The 21,040-nt window shown below is 46.4% G+C and overlaps 2 protein-coding genes across 2 annotated transcripts in view; one reads left to right on the top strand and one right to left on the bottom strand.

Moving 5' to 3' along the window:
* Positions 1-4,175, bottom strand: part of LOC138372545 (uncharacterized) — a 21,549-nt gene extending 17,374 nt beyond the window's left edge. The window contains exon 1 of the mRNA XM_069338021.1: positions 3,992-4,175. Coding sequence (XP_069194122.1) covers positions 3,992-4,175 — 184 coding nt within the window. The remainder of the gene's footprint in view (positions 1-3,991) is intronic.
* Positions 4,176-4,330: 155 nt separating this feature from the next.
* LOC138372544 (uncharacterized) lies at positions 4,331-6,133 on the top strand. Its single transcript, XM_069338020.1, has one exon. The coding sequence runs from the start codon at positions 4,331-4,333 to the stop codon at positions 6,131-6,133; it is 1,803 nt and encodes a 600-aa protein (XP_069194121.1).
* The last annotated feature ends 14,907 nt before the right edge of the window (positions 6,134-21,040 follow it).

Raw genomic sequence — 21,040 nt, 5'->3', positions numbered from 1 at the left:
ACTGTGCTAATAGACAAGATTCTCTCACTTATGGTAGGTAATTTTAACTCTGCTCTCATGTTAACTATTCTCGTGGACTTTGGAGCCCTAAGGATGAGACGCATAGCTTCATTTTGCAAGGTTTCAAGAGATTTCAGCTCTTTGTCAGTATACAGTGTGAGATGTAGAGCATTGTAGTCAATCACAGAGCGTATAAATGATACATAAAACATTCTAGCAAGTCTCACGTTAAGCCCATGATTGACACCAACAAGGACCCGCAAGGGTTTTAATCTCTCCCAAAGTCTCCTCTTGAGAGAAGAAAGGTACCCAGGGTCGTTAACGGGGACACCAAGGTATCTGTAAGACTCGCAGTTCTCAAGTGCTCGCCCATCTATATGATAATTGGGTGGTGGAATACCACATGGAATGAGGGCACGAGTTTTCTGTACAGAGATAAGGAGGCCACATTCCTCAGCTCTAGTAGCAAAAGCGTCGAGCAGAACTTGCATTCTAGGCTCGGTGGCAGCCTGTAAACATATATCATCAGCATAACAAATGACAGTGTCTTCATTATTAGTTGGAAGATCTTTAATAAGTTTATGCATCAGAACGTTGAACAATAAGGGACTGAGGACCCCTCCTTGTGGAGTTCCCAGTTCAAAGTGTTTGCTCTCTGTGCTTTTAACACCATTAAACAAAACATATGCTGTTCGATTAGACAAATAGCCCTTTATCCATTTCAGTAATTTTCCTTGTATTCCCAGCTCGGCAAGCTGTTCCAGTATGATTTCTCTGTTTGCTGTATCAAAAGCTGCTGCTAGGTCGATGAAGACTGTTTGGGGGGAAGCTTCAATATGTGCGAAGTACTCAGCAAAACAGTGTTGTGTACTGAGCCCAGGCATAAATCCAAACAGTTGGGGTGACAGGTGCCCCTGTATACGATACATGAGTCGGTTAAGAACAATACGTTCAAGCACTTTACAAACACACGATGTTAAAGATATGGGGCTATAATTATCTGAGTGTGGTTTGGGGATGGGAACAATGACACTCTTTGTCCAAGCATCAGGTAATACTCCTTCACGTAAACTCATTCTGTACAACACTAATAATGGATTACCTGGTACGTGTGAGACTAATCTCAGTAGACTGTAAGTAATACCATCCTCTCCAGGAGCAGTTGATTTTCCCATCTTTAGTGCATGATTTAATTCCCATTCAGTTACATCATTAAGGTCCGACACGTCGATAGCTGTACAGGCAAGATTGATGGTTCGTTGTCTGTTGGGGCGTGTGTCATCAAGTTTGTGCTGTATGTTAATTGGGAGTGAGTCGTAGCTCGATGTTATTGCCCATTGATCAAGGAGGATGTTTGCTTGTTCTAGTGGGCTGTGGTGCAGCGGTTTGGTTGGGCTGCTTCTAGAGATTTTTCGTATCTTTTCCCAAACTTCAACAAGTGTTGTTTGCTCATTTATACTTTGTAGGAACTCTTCCCAATGTTTATTACGTATGACGTTGCTCATGTCTCTCACCTCTCTATTTGCAACTAGAAATGCATGCAGGTCACCTTGTGCTTTGGTTCGTTTGTACGTATCTCCAAGTTGCTTTACTCGTTCATGTTCTTTAACAAATACGGGGTCAAGGACCCACTTGGGTGGTGGCAGGTGTTGCCCACTTCTGCTAGGCTTACGACCTGTTCCCCAACACACGCATGTGTCGTAGTAGGTAGTAATCGTATCAACGAGATCTCTGGAGAAGGCTTGTACATTCGTTATTGTGTAATCTTGATACCATTTTGATATACAATTAATAAAGTGGTCATGCAAGCCATATGGAATATTCATTTTCCGTCTCTGATGTCTATTAGGTACATCACACTGTACCTCATAGGAAGCAGAAACTGCATAGTGATCACTAACTAAGTGATTTACCAACGAACATTCCATCCTATCTTGCACAAGGTTTCTACCCATTACATAATCAAGTCTGCCTCCCAATAAATGAGTTTGGGTATCCGTAGTATACACGGTTAATCTGTTGTCATAAACATATTTGATAAATTTGCATCCATTATCGTTGTTAGTACTGTCTCCCAGCGTAATATGTCTAGCATTAAAATCTCCCATGTATATTGTCCCATGATTGTCTAGATCTGGGAACAATGTTTCATTGAGTTTCTGGCTTCTGGCATATACGTTGAGGAATGAAAAGTGGCCTGCTGTAGTTTGTACATGAAAGTGATGGTACTGTGTGTGTACATTGTGTGACGTGCTCACAAGAATGTGCGGTAAATCACTTCTGACGTAAGTTAATAGGCCTGTGGCGTTACTGTTATTATAGGATGCATACCCTCTGATCTTTGGTGGGGTTTTGTTTATCATATTGGACGTGTAGGGCTCCTGTAAAGCAATTATATCTATGTTGTTACAGGTAACATATGCAATTAGGTCATTCATTCTTTTGTTGATGCTACGAATGTTCCAACTGAGAAACCTAATGGTCCTTGTGTCAACAGCAGCCATCGTCTTGGTGTTGTTCCTCCCTGGGACTGGTGGTCCCATTGTTGTCCTTGTCCCACTTACACAATGCGTCAATAAGTGACTGTACTACGTAAAGAGCCACACCAACCTGGCGTTTGGTGTCGTCAGGAACATCTGGTGACATCATTAGATTCTTGATCACTGAGGAACTCGGGATGGTCCGCGAGTGAATGCTCTCTGCAAGTCGTATGGCATAATTACTGTCACGCAGAATATTATCCTTTTCATTCTCGTACTTGGCTTGAGCGCGTTCATTAAGGTCATGAATCATTTTAAAATATTCTGATGCAGGTCGACTTCCTTGTTCAGTTAATGTTTCTGTGTCACTATCACTGTTGTCATCCCTGAGGCAGTGTCAGGGGGGAGGAGACGGCAGTGTCAGGGGGAGAGGAGACGGCAGTGTCAGGGGGAGAGGAGACGGCAGTGTCAGGGGGATAGGAGACGGCAGTGTCAGGGGGATAGGAGACGGCAGTGTCAGGGGGATAGGAGACGGCAGTGTCAGGGGGATAGGAGACGGCAGATGTGCTACAAAGCTATCTGGCTCTGTAGCCCATCTATCTATTAATCTTTGTATCCATCTGTCTATCAGCCTAATCATTCATATATCTATACCTGTACTGAGCTATCTATTCATCAATCTCTCCCTCTATCATTCCATCTATCTATTCGTGTATACATCCATCTATCCATCCATCTATCCATCCATTTCTCCATATATCTTTCCATATTTGTCCCCATGTATCTGTCCTAGCATCCATCTCTCTCTCTCTCTCTCTCTCTCTCTCTCTCTCTCTCTCTCTCTCTCTCTCTCTCTCTCTCTCTCTCTCTTTCTCTTTCTCTCTTTATATCACTAATACAAAACATAATTGTCTAATTCGTCTGTGGTCTTCGGTGAGAGAATAACACATAAGAAGAATGGTTGCCGCTTTACTCTGAGAAAGACTCGTGGCATTAGAAACCTTTGAACCTGTGATAGGATCGTCTATTTTATGGGACTACGGGCAAATTGTGGATTGCAGGGAATTGTTGTTATTTTTCCTGAGATCAGTGAGTAATGGTGTATATTACTATAAGAAAAAAAAAGTTTTATTTTTTAATGTTTATAATATTTAGCTTTGTAACTGGTGGGCAGTGCCCAAAAATAGTGGTGGGGGTCTGGATGAGATCCAACCACGTTATTTTCTTTTCAATTATGGCGACCCTGGCAAGCTTATGTTTATGCTGTACCTCAGACCCTTCCGTCTCACAATTTGGGTGCGGTTAGCCCTAAGCGTCTGGCCTCCATCTTTGACCAGACACACAGACATTATCTCCTACATTATAGGCATATAGTAAGTGCCCACTGGTATTCTCCAGTAACACATAATGCACATAAAACATATAAATTCCCCAGACATACCAATAATGTGTACTGGTAGGTATATGATCTGGTTACTAACAACAGTATGGTTAGAGGCCATGGGACCTACCGGACCATATTGGTGGGCCACCGTTAGTGTCCCGCCAGTATGCTGCCCCCTGCTGCTGCTGCTGCTGCTGCTGCTGCCCCCTGCTGCTGCTGCCGCTGCTGCCGCTGCCGCTGCTGCCGCTGCTGCTGCTGCTGCTGCCGCCGCTGCTGCTGCTGCTGCTGCCGCTGCTGCCGCTGCTGCTCATACTGCAGTAGTGTGGTATACATTATCATCACTACACAGCAGACGAAACGCTGCCTTACTCTCACTGACGATTATTGTTTCATTTAAGCTTTGTCAATCTGGGAATAATAATACAATACTTAGCTTCTCCTTAGCTAATAACTTCATCCCATAGTCATGCCCCCGGCTGAGTGCTTCATGCCCCTACCAGAGTGCTTCATGCCCCTGGCAGAGTGCTTCATGCCCCTGCCAGAGTGCTTCATGCCCCTGCCAGAGTGCTTCATGCCCCTGGCAGAGTGCTTCATGCCCCCTGGCAGAGTGCTTCATGCCCCCCTGGCAGAGTGCTTCGTTCCTCTGGTGGAGAGCTTCGTTCCTCTGGCGGAGTGCTTCATGCCCCTGGTGGAATGCTTCGTTTCCCTGGCGGAATGCTTCATGCCCCTGATGGAGTGTTTCCTGTCCCTGGTGGAGTGCTTCTTGTCCCTGGTGGAGTGCTTCGTGCCCCTGGTGGAGTGCTTCATGCCCCTGATGGAGTGCTTCCTCTCCCTGGTGGAGTGCTTCATGCCCCTGGTGGAGTGCTTCATGCCCCTGGTGGAGTGTTTCATGCCCCTGGTAGAGTGCTTCATGCCCCTGGTGGAGTGCTTCGGGCCCCTGGTGGAGTGCTTCATGCCCCTGGTAGAGTGCTTCATGCCCCTGGCGGAGTGCTTCATGCCCCTGGTGGAGTGCTTCATGCCCCTGGTAGAGTGCTTCATGCCCCTGATGGAGTGCTTCGGGCCCCTGGCGGAGTGCATCATGCCCCTGGCAGAGTGCTTCATGCCCCTGGTGGAGTGCATCATGCCCCTGGTGGAGTGCATCATGCCCCTGGTGGAGTGCTTCATGCCCCTGGTGGAATGCTTCGTTCCCCTGGCGGAATGCTTCATGCCCCTGGCGGAGTGCTTCATGCCCCTGATGGAGTGTTTCCTGTCCCTGGTGGAGTGCTTCTTGTCCCTGGTGGAGTGCTTCGTGCCCCTGGTGGAGTGCTTCATGACCCTGATGGAGTGCTTCCTCTCCCTGGTGGAGTGCTTCATGCCCCTGGTGGAGTGCTTCATGCCCCTGGTGGAGTGCTTCATGCCCCTGGTGGAGTGCTTCGGGCCCCAGGTGGAGTGCTTCATGCCCCTGGTAGAGTGCTTCATGCCCCTGGCGGAGTGCTTCATGCCCCTGGTGGAGTGCTTCATGCCCCTGGTGGAGTGCTTCATGCCCCTGGTAGAGCGCTTCATGCCCCTGATGGAGTGCTTCGGGCCCCTGGCGGAGTGCATCACGCCCCTGGCAGAGTGCTTCATGCCCCTGGCGGAGTGCTTCATGCCGCTGGTGGAGTGCTTCATGCCCCTGGTAGAGTGCTTCATGCTCCTGATGGAGTGCTTCGGGCCCCTGGCGGAGTGCATAATGCCCCTGGCAGAGTGCTTCATGCCCCTGGTGGAGTGCATCATGCCCCTGGTGGAGTGCATCATGCCCCTGGTGGAGTGCTTCATGCCCCTGGTGGAATGCTTCGTTCCCCTGGCGGAATGCTTCATGCCCCTGACGGAGAGCTTCATGCCCCTGATGGAGTGTTTCCTGTCCCTGGTGGAGTGCTTCTTGTCCCTGGTGGAGTGCTTCGTGCCCCTGGTGGAGTGCTTCATGACCCTGATGGAGTGCTTCCTCTCCCTGGTGGAGTGCTTCATGCCCCTGGTGGAGTGCTTCATGCCCCTGGTGGAGTGCTTCATGCCCCTGGTGGAGTGCTTCGGGCCCCAGGTGGAGTGCTTCATGCCCCTGGTAGAGTGCTTCATGCCCCTGGCGGAGTGCTTCATGCCCCTGGTGGAGTGCTTCATGCCCCTGGTAGAGCGCTTCATGCCCCTGATGGAGTGCTTCGGGCCCCTGGCGGAGTGCATCACACCCCTGGCAGAGTGCTTCATGCCCCTGGCGGAGTGCTTCATGCCGCTGGTGGAGTGCTTCATGCCCCTGTTTTAGTGCTTCATGCCCCTGGCGGAGTGCTTCATGCCCCTGGCGGAGTGCTTCATGCCCCTGTTGGAGTGCTTCATGCCCCTGGCGGAGTGCTTCATGCCCCTCCATGAACATCCCAGACGCTGCATGAATCGACTGCGCTACGACATAGTTAAAAAAAGAATTGCAACTAGAAGTTCTACTGCCCTTACATGGACCCTGCAGCCTCTCCGAGACACAAACCAGGATTTCACTCAATTCCCCCCATGCACTCGAGCTCTGTCAACAGGCCGTTCTACCTCTTCGCCCATACCCACAGAAATCACAATAGCGTGATGTTGACAGCTCGAGTGCATGGGGGGAATTGCGTAAAAATCCTGGTTTGTGTCTCGGAGAGGCTGCAGGGTCCAATTAAGGGCAGTAGAACTTCTGGTTGCAATTCTTTTTTAACAATTCCAATTGATTTCGTTCTTGAAGGCTATAATACGGTAACCACAAGTTACCCTCTTTACAACCATACTTCTCTAGCTCGGTCGATAGAGCTTCGATCTCACATACCTGGGGTCTACGGTTCGAGTCTCCTAGAGCCCAGGTGAACGGAACATACTTCTCTCGTTTACTAAAAGTCAAAGTCTCGTGTGTGTGTGTGTGTGTGTGTGTGCAGCCCGTCCTCCAAACAAAGATCCAAAAGTGATTCCATGCACCCGCCAAACCCCCTGTTTATGAATGAAAAGCGGTTTACACACGACTCACAACTGCTGACGTTCGAACATATCCGGAACAAGTGTTTCACTGACGAATTTTGTTCGAACCACAACGCTATAAATGCTTCACCCACGTACTACAAATACAAATAATCGCCAACAGAACCTAAACACCTAACCTAACCTATCCTATGCCTATATATACACAATATGCTAATATATTATAATATTAATTTATACTTGCGAAAATTCCCGTTTTGAATGAACAGCATGTTAAAATTTATGAATGCGTCTGTGGGGTTGACCGCTGAATGTAATGGACTTGAGTCGAGGACGGGTTGCAGCGTGTGTGTGTGTGTGTGTGTCAGGAGGTTGAGGGGGGGGGGAGGGTGTAAAAGGATAACTACACACTTGCCAATTTTGCTGCTGCTGTTGTTGTTGTGTGTACGGCATATTCTTGTATTAGGTTAATATCTACAGCTAGACTTTTGCAGTATTACACAACATTCATTCGGTAAATCAAATCAACATTTAGCTCCATGTTGTGGTGATAGATGGAGTGGCCTCATGGGAGCGAGAAGCTGGCTAGTTCCATGTCGTGATGGTGACCCCGCCATGCAACCCGTTCTCGCACTTGCTTTTAGTCAATATTGGCTTATTTAATAAGTGCATATGTGACATACTAATTGATTGTGAATATTTTATGTTACCTTGAAAAGCTTCATAGAAAACACCGACATCACCTAACCTTCTTAGTATGTTAAGATAAGCATCTTATTGCTTCTTATTTACAATTATTACTTAACCTATCAACGGTATAGGTTAAGTATCTTATTACTTCTTAATTACAATTATTACTTAACCTATACCGTTGATAGGTTAAGTAATAATTGTAAATAAGAAGCAATAAGATGCTTATCTTAACATACTAAGAAGGTTAGGTGAGGTCGGTGTTTTCTATGAAGCTTTTCAAGGTAACCTAAAATATTCACAATCAATTAGTATGTCACATATGCACTTATTAAATAAGCCAATATTGACTTAAAGCAAGTGCGAGAACGGGTTGCGCCATGACCTCTCCAGCCAGGTCATGGCGTGTCTGGATGGGGAACTTGTTCTCTTCATATTTATTTTTCTTTATATTTAAAATAACAAATATTTACAAGTAAAATAAATAACCCGAAGTATCGCATTTCAAATACACAGGAGAAAATATATTTCTGGCGGTGAATAATGAACAAACGCCGCCTGAGTGAACAGTCATCCTATGTCACACCAAATTAATGCGACATATTATCACAAAACACAATACTTGAAGCAAGCAGTAAACACAACAAATAATTGTTAACATTCTATTTATGTCTTTGTTATGTACAAATTTACATTAGTACAACAAATATACATGAATTAATGGAAATATTCCATAGAAGTCAACATGATAATCCCGGACTCAAACACACTGCAAAATTTCAAAATTAAAAAAAAAACAAATCACACTCAATAATCACAAAATGTCCACTCAGAGTACAAACACACAATGTACAGTACCAGAACACGAATACATTCGTAATACACACTAAAACGTTCGCACAGTTCGCCAGCTTCATATAAAATGGTACAAATAAGAAATTACATACGGCAATGAAGATAAAAATGTACCAATCACAAGGCATTAAAATGCAAGGAATACCTGGCAACCTCAACAACAATTAACACAGTTCCTGGAAACCAAACAACTCAATTCCAAATACAAAACTGTAACAAGTGCACATCCCAGAATAGCAACACCCTCACCACACTGTAACATGTGCCACCTGAAAACACAAATATGTAGCACAGAACTAACCATATAACCCCCGGGAGCCCTCACAACACAAGCACATCTGTGGAGAACACTGGGAGACACGCGCCACAGTCACCACAAGGTGTAGGGCGCCACAGTCACCACAAGGTGTAGGGCACCACAGTCACCACAAGGTGTAGGGCGCCACAGTCACCACAAGGTGTAGGGCGCCACAGTCACCACAAGGAGTGGTGACTGTGGTGTAGGGCGCCACAGTCACCACAAGGTGTAGGGCACCACAGTCACCACAAGGTATAGGGCGCCACAGTCACCACAAGGTGTAGGGCGCCACAGTCACCACAAGGTGTAGCACCACAGTCACCACAAGGTGTAGGGCGCCACAGTCACCACAAGGTGTAGGGCACCACAGTCACCACAAGGTGTAGGGCACCACAGTCACCACAAGGTGTAGGGCGCCACAGTCACCACAAGGTGTAGGGCACCACAGTCACCACAAGGTGTAGGGCACCACAGTCACCACAAGGTGTAGCACCACAGTCACCACAAGGTGTAGCGCACCACAGTCACCACAAGGTGTAGCACCACAGTCACCACAAGGTGTAGCACCACAGTCACCACAAGGTGTAGCACCACAGTCACCACAAGGTGTAGCACCACAGTCACCACAAGGTGTAGCGCACCACAGTCACCACAAGGTGTAGCACCACAGTCACCACAAGGTGTAGCGCCACAGTCACCACAAGGTGTAGCACCACAGTCACCACAAGGTGTAGCACCACAGTCTCCACAAGGTGTAGCACCACAGTCACCACAAGGTGTAGCACCACAGTCACCACAAGGTGTAGGGCACCACAGTCGCCACAAGGTGTAGGGCACCACAGTCACCACAAGGTGTAGGGCGCCACAGTCACCACAAGGTGTAGCACCACAGTCACCACAAGGTGTAGGGCACCACAGTCACCACAAGGTGTAGGGCGCCACAGTCACCACAAGGTGTAGGGCGCCACAGTCACCACAAGGAGTGGTGACTGTGGTGTAGGGCGCCACAGTCACCACAAGGTGTAGGGCACCACAGTCACCACAAGGTGTAGGGCCTCACAGTCACCACAAGGTGTAGGGCGCCACAGTCACCACAAGGTGTAGCACCACAGTCACCACAAGGTGTAGGGCGCCACAGTCACCACAAGGTGTAGGGCACCACAGTCACCACAAGGTGTAGGGCACCACAGTCACCACAAGGTGTAGGGCGCCACAGTCACCACAAGGTGTAGGGCACCACAGTCACCACAAGGTGTAGGGCACCACAGTCACCACAAGGTGTAGGGCACCACAGTCACCACAAGGTGTAGCGCACCACAGTCACCACAAGGTGTAGCACCACAGTCACCACAAGGTGTAGCACCACAGTCACCACAAGGTAGGGCACCACAGTCACCACAAGGTGTAGCACCACAGTCACCACAAGGTGTAGCACCACAGTCACCACAAGGTGTAGCACCACAGTCACCACAAGGTGTAGGGCACCACAGTCACCACAAGGTGTAGGGCACCACAGTCACCACAAGGTGTAGGGCGCCACAGTCACCACAAGGTGTAGCACCACAGTCACCACAAGGTGTAGGGCACCACAGTCACCACAAGGTGTAGGGCGCCACAGTCACCACAAGGTGTAGCACCACAGTCACCACAAGGTGTAGCACCACAGTCACCACAAGGTGTAGGGCGCCACAGTCACCACAAGGTGTAGCGCCACAGTCACCACAAGGTGTAGGGCACCACAGTCACCACAAGGTGTAGCACCACAGTCACCACAAGATGTAGCACCACAGTCACCACAAGGTGTAGGGCACCACAGTCACCACAAGGTGTAGCGCCACAGTCACCACAAGGTGTAGGGCACCACAGTCACCACAAGGTGTAGCGCACCACAGTCACCACAAGGTGTAGGGCACCACAGTCACCACAAGGTGTAGCGCCACAGTCACCACAAGGTGTAGGGCACCACAGTCACCACAAGGTGTAGCGCACCACAGTCACCACAAGGTGTAGCACCACAGTCACCACAAGGTGTAGCACCACAGTCACCACAAGGTGTAGCGCACCACAGTCACCACAAGGTGTAGCACCACAGTCACCACAAGGTGTAGCACCACAGTCACCACAAGGTGTAGCGCACCACAGTCACCACAAGGTGTAGGGCACCACAGTCACCACAAGGTGTAGGGCGCCACAGTCACCACAAGGTGTAGGGCGCCACAGTCACCACAAGGTGTAGCACCACAGTCACCACAAGGTGTAGCACCACAGTCACCACAAGGTGTAGGACAGTCTGCCCTTCAAAAGCCCTACAGGACGGCTCACTAAGTATCCCTCCATCCCACAAGACAAAGCTGTAGTCCGAAATTAGAATAACTAACGTGTTCCGAGCCTTACGGTTCCCCAACTAAAACGCAAGAAACTAGAACCTCAAAATTCACTCGCAAATCCCCACCACAGAAGGCCACCATAGTGTCCCGAGCCAGTCCATCAAACTTGATACACACTAACAAAAATTAAAAAAAAACTTGGAGCCGTCTCGCTCTCTCAGCTCAATGGGCACAACAGTCGGAGCTCAAAATCACACTGGTGCTCTGCCCACTGCACCAGTAACCGTCTACAGGTGTTGGTTGGTTATGGAATGTGTCTGCACAAGCTCCAGAACCAACCAACACCCGGCGACACTCGTGGTGTTGTGGTTACCAGCGTCACAAACTGTACTTCATCACATCTCTGAACATGTTGGGCGTCGCCCTGAGTGCACTTGTGAGCAAATTTTGAATGGTCCCCAGACACACATTATCACTTTAACTCTATGACTCTTCAGAGGACGTTGCACTGTGCAGTCATTTTATATATATATATATATATATATATATATATATATATATATATATATATATATATATATATATATATATATATATTTATAAATATATATATATATATATATATATATATATATATATATATATATATATATATATATATATATATATATATATATATATATATATATATATGTCGTACCTAGTAGCCAGAACTCACTTCTCAGCCTACTATGCAAGGCCCAATTTGCCTAATAAGCCAAGTTTTCATGAATTAACATTTTTTCGACTACCTAACCTACCTAACCTAACCTAACCTACCTTTTTGGGCTACCTAACCCAACATAACCTATAAAGATAGGTTAGGTTAGGTTAGGTAGGCTTGGTTAGGTTTGGTCATATATCTACGTTAATTTAAACTACAATAAAAGAAAATTGACCTCATACATAATGAAATGGGTAGCTTTATCATTTCATAAGAAAAAAATTAGAGAAAATATAATAATTCAGGAAAACTTGGGTTATTAGGCAAATCGGGCCTTGCATAGTAGGCTGAGAAGTGCGTTCTGGCTACTAGGTACGACATATATATATATATTTTTTTTCGGTCATATTTAATAATATATGTCTACAGGAAAGACTGCTACCAAAATATACTAATATATATATATATATATATATATATATATATATATATATATATATATATATATATATATATATATATATATAATGTCGTACCTAGTAGCCAGAACGCACATATCGGCCTACTATTCAAGGCCCGATTGGCCTAATAAGCCAAGTTTTCATGAACTAATTATTTTTCAACTACTTAACCTACCTAACCTAACCTAACCTAACATTTTCGGCTACCTAACCTAACCTATAAAGATAGGTTAGGTTAGGTTAGGTAGGGTTGGTTAGGTTCGGTCATATATCTACGTTAATTTTAACTCCAATTAAAAAAATTGACCTCATACATAATGAAATGGGTAGCTTTATCATTTCATAAGAAAAAAGTTAGAGAAAATATATTAATTCAGGAAAACTTGGCTTATTAGGCAAATCGGGCCTTGCATAGTAGGCTGAGAAGTGCGTTCTGGCTACTAGGTACGACATATATATATATATGTATATATATATATAATATATATATATATATATATAAAACTGATGCATACTAGTTCCCATTGAGAACAAACACACACACAAAAACATATAACACAATATAAACGAAAAAACAATACTCGAAAAAGAGAGAAACTAAAGAAAATTTACTTATATCTAAACAGAGTAAAGTTTAAGACGAGAAGTTAACCTTAGATCAAAGACGCCACCGCTACAATTACACAAAGTTTCCAGAATTCAGGTTCATAGAGAGGATGTTTTCACTCTCCAAGAAACATCTGCAGTTTCCATGAACGACTGATTCAGTATCTGTGATGGTACTTCCAGAGACCTCATACTCTGAACAACTCTTAATCGGAGTGAATTAAGTCATCACTATGGAACCATTGTCGTGCTGACCTTGGTAAGCTGGACAATGTACAGAGAACATATTGAAGACCAATCTTAGATGTTATATCTTGGTCTCCCACTTATTGCGACTTGCTGTCTGGCTCCATGCCTATCCTTGAGCACTTGAAAAAGTCATTCACTAACGCAAGGTCAAATTTTACCTTTAGAAAAGATTTATATGACAACTTTAGGAAAAACAGTGTTATCCTTCCCTCTAGAACTCAGGCGCCCTCACTTTCGACTCAAGTCATGTCATGTGTTCCCTCTACACACTACACCCACACTACGTACTTCTCCCTCCCTGTTACACACTAGCTTCCCACCCTCCCCACCACAATAGCCCCCCTCCCCACCACAATAGCCACCCTCCCCACCACAATAGCCACCCTCCCCACCACAATAGCCACCCTCCCCATCACAATAGCCCCCCTCCCCACCACAATAGCCACCCTCCCCACCACAATAGCCACCCTCCCCACCACAATAACCACCCTCCCCACCACAATAGCCACCCTCCCCATCACAATAGCCACCCTCCCCACCACAATAGCCACCCTCCCCACCACAATAACCACCCTCCCCACCACAATAGCCACCCTCCCCATCACAATAGCCACCCTCCCCATCACAATAGCCACCCTCCCCAACACAATAGCCACCCTCCCCACCACAATAGCCACCCTCCCCATCACAATAGCCACCCTCCCCACCACAATAGCCACCCTCCCCATCACAATAGCCACCCTCCCCACCACAATAGCCCCCCTCCCCACCACAAGAACCACCCTCCCCACCACAATAACCACCCTCCCCACCACAATAGCCCCCCTCCCTACCACAATAGCCCCCCCTCCCCACCACAATAGCCACCCTCCCCACCACAATAGCCCCCCTCCCCACCACAATAACCACCCTCCCCACCACAATAACCACCCTCCCCACCACAATAGCCACCCTCCCCACCACAATAGCCACCCTCCCCACCACAATAGCCACCCTCCCCACCACAATAGCCACCCTCCTGTTATGATCTCAGCCTGCAGGAGAAACGAGTCTCCCTCCTTGAGAGTTATTCAGCAAGCCTGACCTAACTAGAAGGTCTAGCAAATATTGAGGTGATAACCCATATGAAAAAATGGCTGGTTGGATATGTAAAACAATTTAAGATTATGGGCAGTAAGTAAGGAAATAGATAAATGACTGGCTAGGAGATGTGGACATTTTGCTGGAGGCGTGAGGCTCGCTTCCGGAGGACCTTGACCTCACTTGAGTGCCAGACATCGCAGGGGGAAGCCGCGCTCCGTTTGAGCTCCCGCCAGAAGGGAACCCCTAGTGATATATCTCGCAGAGAAGAGAAGTGTGCGGACGTACCAGCTGTGGAATCGAGCTGGGAACGTTGTGGTCTCAAGTCCTGGTCGACGAGCAGATATTAAATCGCCCAGAAGCATTATTGTGGGCTGTGTGGAGCGCCCTGACCAGACGCCGTCAGAGGGAAAGCGCCCTCGACCAATTAATCTGTGGTAAGCACGATATACGCCAGTTCATAGTGATTGCATTGTAGTTGGTCGTGTGCCCAGCGACAGTAGCAATGTTTATTTTATAAGTTAGACATGTTTTAATAAGGCAGAAAGGCCTGAAATAGGAGAGTGAAGAGGGAGGAGCACGGAGCGACGTCCGTCCTCTCTGAGCTCTGGCGGACGACTGAGGGAGCCTGGCTCCGGATGGAGGAAGACCCTCCCAGCGAGTGAGGACACCGACACCAGGCGAGGTGGAGTATGGACCCGCCCAAAACGGGGGAGTCCACTCTCACTGTATGTAGAGAACAGATAGAGGTTTGAGGCAAGCATATTGTGTGGTTATTTTTGTTTATGTGTTAATGGGGAACATTTTATTGGAACGTCGATGGGTTGCAGGTTTGTCTTTGGGGAAGAAGTTGCTGAGAACTTCGAAGCCAGCAGATGATGTAGCTGATGAGACTCCAAGGTAGTGGAGCAGAGGACCTCGAGCTGTGAGGAGAAGCAGCAGTGAAGAGGAGTGTCACGTGCTTCTGTAGAGGTGGTGTAGCAGCCAAGAGAGCTGTGGAAGAACCTAACAGAAGGGTGAAGCACCGTAGTTACACAAGGAAACTTCATGATAGCAGCCGGGAGGAGCTGCAGAGGATCCTGGTAGTGAAGCCCGGAAGAACCTAAAGAAATAGGGTAGTGAACTTCCAGAGGTGGAAGGGGAAGTTCTGGTGGATTACTAGTAGGGAGTTGATAGTGTTTGGTTGTCATTAGCGTGCAAGACGCAGTGAGAGGTGAGTGACTGTTGGCATTCTTATGTCAAGGAATTTTTTATACTGAAGTATCAATGAACATTTATACTGGTATATGTTATTGCATTCAAATGCTGATTTTCTATATATACATTATCTTGCTGATAGTGCAACAGTGTATGTAGGCTTGACCAACTTGAGGAGGTTAATGGTATCAGGTGGCGAACCAGGAGATAGGATACCCCTTGATAAGCTGATAATAGAGTTCTGATGGTGTTGGAGTGCAACCTGATTGTGATATTATAGAGTATAGGATTCATTATTATTATATGTGTGTATGTATCGTATATGTGCCTTGTCAAGTAAATGTGTCACAATTTGCTGGTGTTTGCCCTTGTCCTAGTGAGGCTTCCCAGGAGGTAGTAAAGAAGGAGAGAGAAAGAACCAAGAACCACTGCTGTGGACAGGGTAGAAGGTAATATTAATAAGTCAAAGGGGGATCGAGGAGATCATATCACCTAAGGAGAGAGTGGGGAGTCACAGCGGCTCGAGTGGGTGTGTGCACGTGACAACGAGGCTAAGTGTTGGAGCCGCATCCCCTAAGCGTGTGACGTTTGAGCCCCTCTCCAAGAGCCAGAAGCGCCAAGGGTGATCTCCTAGTATAAGCACTCTGCCGAGTTGTGGGTTGGGTTGTCCATAGAGAAGGATCGACGACGACAACACCAACCAACCCACGAGTCTATAATACTCCCCACCACAATAGCCACCCTCCCCATCACAATAACCACCCTCCCCATCACAATAGCCCCCCCTCCCCACCACAATAACCACCCTCCCCACCACAATAGCCACCCTCCCCACCACAATAGCCCCCCTCCCCACCACAATAGCCACCCTCCCCACCACAATAGCCACCCTCCCCACCACAATAACCACCCTCCTCCCCTTAAAAGCCACCCTCCCCATCACAATAGCCACCCTCCCCATCACAATAGCCACTCTCCCCATCACAATAGCCACCCTCCCCACCACAATAGCCACCCTCCCCATCACAATAGCCACCCTCCCCATCACAATAGCCACCCTCCCCACCACAATAGCCACCCTCCCCACCACAATAGCCACCCTCCCCACCACAATAACCACCCTCCTCACCTTAAAAGCCACCCTCCCCATCACAATAGCCACTCTCCCCATCACAATAGCCACCCTCCCCATCACAATAGCCACTCTCCCCAGCACAATAGCCACCCTCCCCACCACAATAACCACCCTCCTCACCTTAAAAGCCACCCTCCCCATCACAATAGCCACCCTCCCCATCACAATAGCCACCCTCCCCATCACAAAAGCCACCCTCCCCACCACAATAGCCACCCTCCCCATCACAATAGCCACCCTCCCCATCACAATAGCCACCCTCCCCATCACAATAGCCACCCTCCCCATCACAATAGCCACCCTCCCCACCACAATAGCCTCCCTCCCCACCACAATAGCCACCCTCCCCATCACAATAGCCACCCTCCCCATCACAATAACCACCCTCCTCACCTTAAAAGCCACCCTCCCCATCAAAATAGCCACTCTCCCCATCACAATAGCCACCCTCCCCATCACAATAGCCACCCTCCCCATCACAATAGCCACCATCCCCATCACAATAGCCACTCTCCCCATCACAATAGCCACCCTCCCCACCACAATAGCCACCCTCCCCACCACAATAGCCCCCCTCCCCACCACAATAGCCACCCTCCCCACCACAATAGCCACCCTCCCCACCACAATAGCCACCCTCCCCATCACAATAACCACCCTCCCCATCACAATAGCCCCCCCTCCCCACCACAATATCCCCCCCTCCCCACCACAATATCCACCCTCCCCATCACAATAGCCACCCTCCCCACCACAATAGCCACCCTCCCCACCACAATAGCCACCCTCCCCACCACAATAGCCACCCTCCCCACCACAATAACCACCCTCCTCCCCTTAAAAGCCACCCTCCCCATCACAATAGCCACCCTCCCCATCACAATAGCCACCCTCCCCATCACAATAGCCACTCTCCCCATCACAATAGCCACCCTCCCCACCACAATAGCCACCCTCCCCATCACAATAGCCACCCTCCCCATCACAATAGCCACCCTCCCCACCACAATAGCCACCCTCCCCACCACAATAGCCACCCTCCCCACCACAATAACCACCCTCCTCACCTTAAAAGCCACCCTCCCCATCACAATAGCCACTCTCCCCATCACAATAGCCACTCTCCCCATCACAATAGCCACCCTCCCCACCACAATAGCCACCCTCCCCACCACAATAACCACCCTCCTCACCTTAAAAGCCACCCTCCCCATCACAATAGCCACCCTCCCCATCACAATAGCCACCCTCCCCATCACAAAAGCCACCCTCCCCACCACAATAGCCACCCTCCCCATCACAATAGCCACCCTCCCCATCACAATAGCCACCCTCCCCATCACAATAGCCACCCTCCCCATCACAATAGCCACCCTCCCCACCACAATAGCCTCCCTCCCCACCACAATAGCCACCCTCCCCATCACAATAGCCACCCTCCCCATCACAATAACCACCCTCCTCACCTTAAAATCCACCCTCCCCATCACAATAGCCACTCTCCCCATCACAATAGCCACCCTCCCCATCACAATAGCCACCATCCCCATCACAATAGCCACTCTCCCCATCACAATAGCCACCCTCCCCACCACAATAGCCACCCTCCCCATCACAATAGCCACCCTCCCCATCACAATAGCCATCCTCCCCATCACAATAGCCACCCTCCCCATCACAATAGCCACCCTCCCCACCACAATAGCCTCCCTCCCCACCACAATAGCCACCCTCCCCATCACAATAGCCACCCTCCCCATCACAATAGCCACCCTCCCCACCACAATAAACACCCTCCACACAATAATATCCCCCCTCCCCATCACACAAGCCCCTCTCTACACTAAACACTGGTCCTCTCAACACTGAACACTTGCCCTCCTCCCCATTAAACACCAGCTCTCCTCCCCACTATACACTGACACCTTCCCCAACACATGCTAGCTCCTCTCCACATTAAACACAAGCCTTCCATACTAAACACTAACACCCTCCAAAGTAATTACTGACCCCAATCTCCACTATAAACTAGTGTTCTTTCCCACTAAACACTAGACCCCCCTTTCCACAAAACTCAAGCCCACTTACCACTCCTCCTCCTCCTTCCACTAAACATTAGCCTCCTCCCCTCTAAACATTAGCCTACTCCCCACTAAACATTATCCTCCTCCCCACTAAACATTATCCTCTTCCCAATTAAACATTATCCTCTTCCCCACTAAACATTATTCTCCTCCCCACTAAAAATTAGCCTACTCCTCACTAAACATTATCCTCTTCCCCACTAAACATTATCCTCTTCCCCACTAAACATTATCCTCTTCCCCACTAAACATTATCCTCTTTCCCACTAAACCTTATCCTCCTCCCCACTATACATTATCCTCCTCCCCACTATACATTATCCTCCTCCCCACTATACATTATCCTCCTCCCCACTATACATTATCCTCCTCCCCACTAAACATTAGCCTCTTCCCCACTAAACATTATCCTCTTCCCCACTAAACATTAGCCTCTTCCCCACTCCCACTAAACATTATCCTCCTCCCCACTAAACACTAGCCCACTACCCATTAACAACCAGACCCTGCCCCACGACCACCAGTTACTCTTCACCACCATTACAACAATGGCCTTACCTATTTTACTCGCCTCTCCATTAAGGTCCTAAACTCCACTAACAGGGTGGAATATGAACTACACGTGTATTTTAAAAAGTATTTTACCACATTCTTGGTCCAAAGGTGCTTTTATGTTGTATCGTGTACAGTATATTTTGGTGCCATTATTATTTCTTATATTTATACTATATATATATATATATATATATATATATATATATATATATATATATATATATATATATATATATATATAAATAATATAAACATGTAATTCCCATTGAATTCGTTCTTGAAGGCTTTAATACGGTAACCACAAGTTACCTTCTTTACAACCATACTTCTCCAGCTCGGTCGATAGAGCTTCGATCTCACATACCTGGAGTCTACGGTTCGAGTCTCCTAGAGCCCAGGTGAACGGAAACATACTTCTCTCGTTTACTAAAAGTCAAAGTCTCGTGTGTGTGTGTGTGTGTGTGTGTGTGTGTGTGTCCGGAGGTTGGGGGGGGGGAATATATATTTATATATATGTCGTACCTAGTAGCCAGAACGCACTTCTATATATATATATATATATATATATATATATATATATATATATATATATATATATATATATATATATATATATATATATATATGCGGAAAATCCACAGAGAAATATGAAATGAGGTGAACGTTTCGGCTCTGTTAAAGCCTTTGTCAACACCAGACTCAAACACCAGACTCTGGTGTTTGAGTCTGGTGTTGACAAAGGCTTTAACAGAGCCGAAACGTTCACCTCATTTCATATTTCTCTGTGGATTTTCCGCATAAAATGATCAGTGTTTTGTGATCGTCAATTGCATATATATATATATATATATATATATATATATATATATATATATATATATATATATATATATATATATATATATATATTTATATTATATATATATATATATATTTATATATATATATATATATATATATATATATATATATATATATATATATATATATATATATATATATATATATATATATTTATATTATATATATATATTATATATATATATATATATATATATATATATATATATATATATATATATATATATATATATATATTTATATTTATATTATATATATATATTATATATATATATATATATATATATATATATATATATATATATATATATATATATATATATATATATTGAGATTGTCACGGTAAAATCTCTAGGAAGAGATTCAACTTGCTCCATCATCACCTATTCTACCCATATCACGTCTATATATTCAAGTACTGCAGCCACAAGACGATCAACTATTACTTCCAGACGTCTAGACAGTACCTCCCGTCTCCCCATACACCACTGTCCGTCCCCTAACCTCGCACCTGGGTCGCTGGGAGCTCACGCCATCCGCAACAAGCAGTTTAAGAGCCGGTTAATAGTTAAAGAAGGAACCAGCGCCATCTGGACGGCAGTCACCAAGTATATATAGGGCTACCTAGTCCACTAAGATTTATATTACTCCTGAGTGCTCTGCTGAATAGACCTGTTGACATACTCCGTTGTGGTAACAGAGTTATTCAGTTTGGCTCACAGTAGTCCCACACCATATTTTATTTTGCAAATTACCATAACATAAATTTGGTTGTTCATCTTGTTTGTTTTGCACACTTTGTATTAGAGCCAAGCTTGGATATTATTTGATGTTTTGTAATTTGTTTAACTCCAGTTTTTTTTTTTTTAAAGTAAAGTATTTTTAAATGTTTTTTTCCCTGTGCTTTATCCTACAGTTCACCTCACAGTGAAGATTCAACTTGCAGCCTAACTTTTTTTCCATTTTTTTTCCTTTTTGTTGCTTTTATGTGACTGGCAGAACACCTGCCTAGAGAGACTGCAATACCTCCTATTTTTCTCGTCACAATATATATATATTTGTTTTATTTAAACTTTGTTTAAAAAAAGGGTCCAAGCTACAAATATTGTACAAGGATGATTACCATAAG

Source organism: Procambarus clarkii, chromosome 39, assembly GCF_040958095.1.
Source record: "Procambarus clarkii isolate CNS0578487 chromosome 39, FALCON_Pclarkii_2.0, whole genome shotgun sequence".
NCBI classification, from domain to species: domain Eukaryota; kingdom Metazoa; phylum Arthropoda; class Malacostraca; order Decapoda; family Cambaridae; genus Procambarus; species Procambarus clarkii.
Note: the sequence above shows the minus strand (reverse complement) of the source record. Positions and strands in the feature narration are given on the sequence as shown.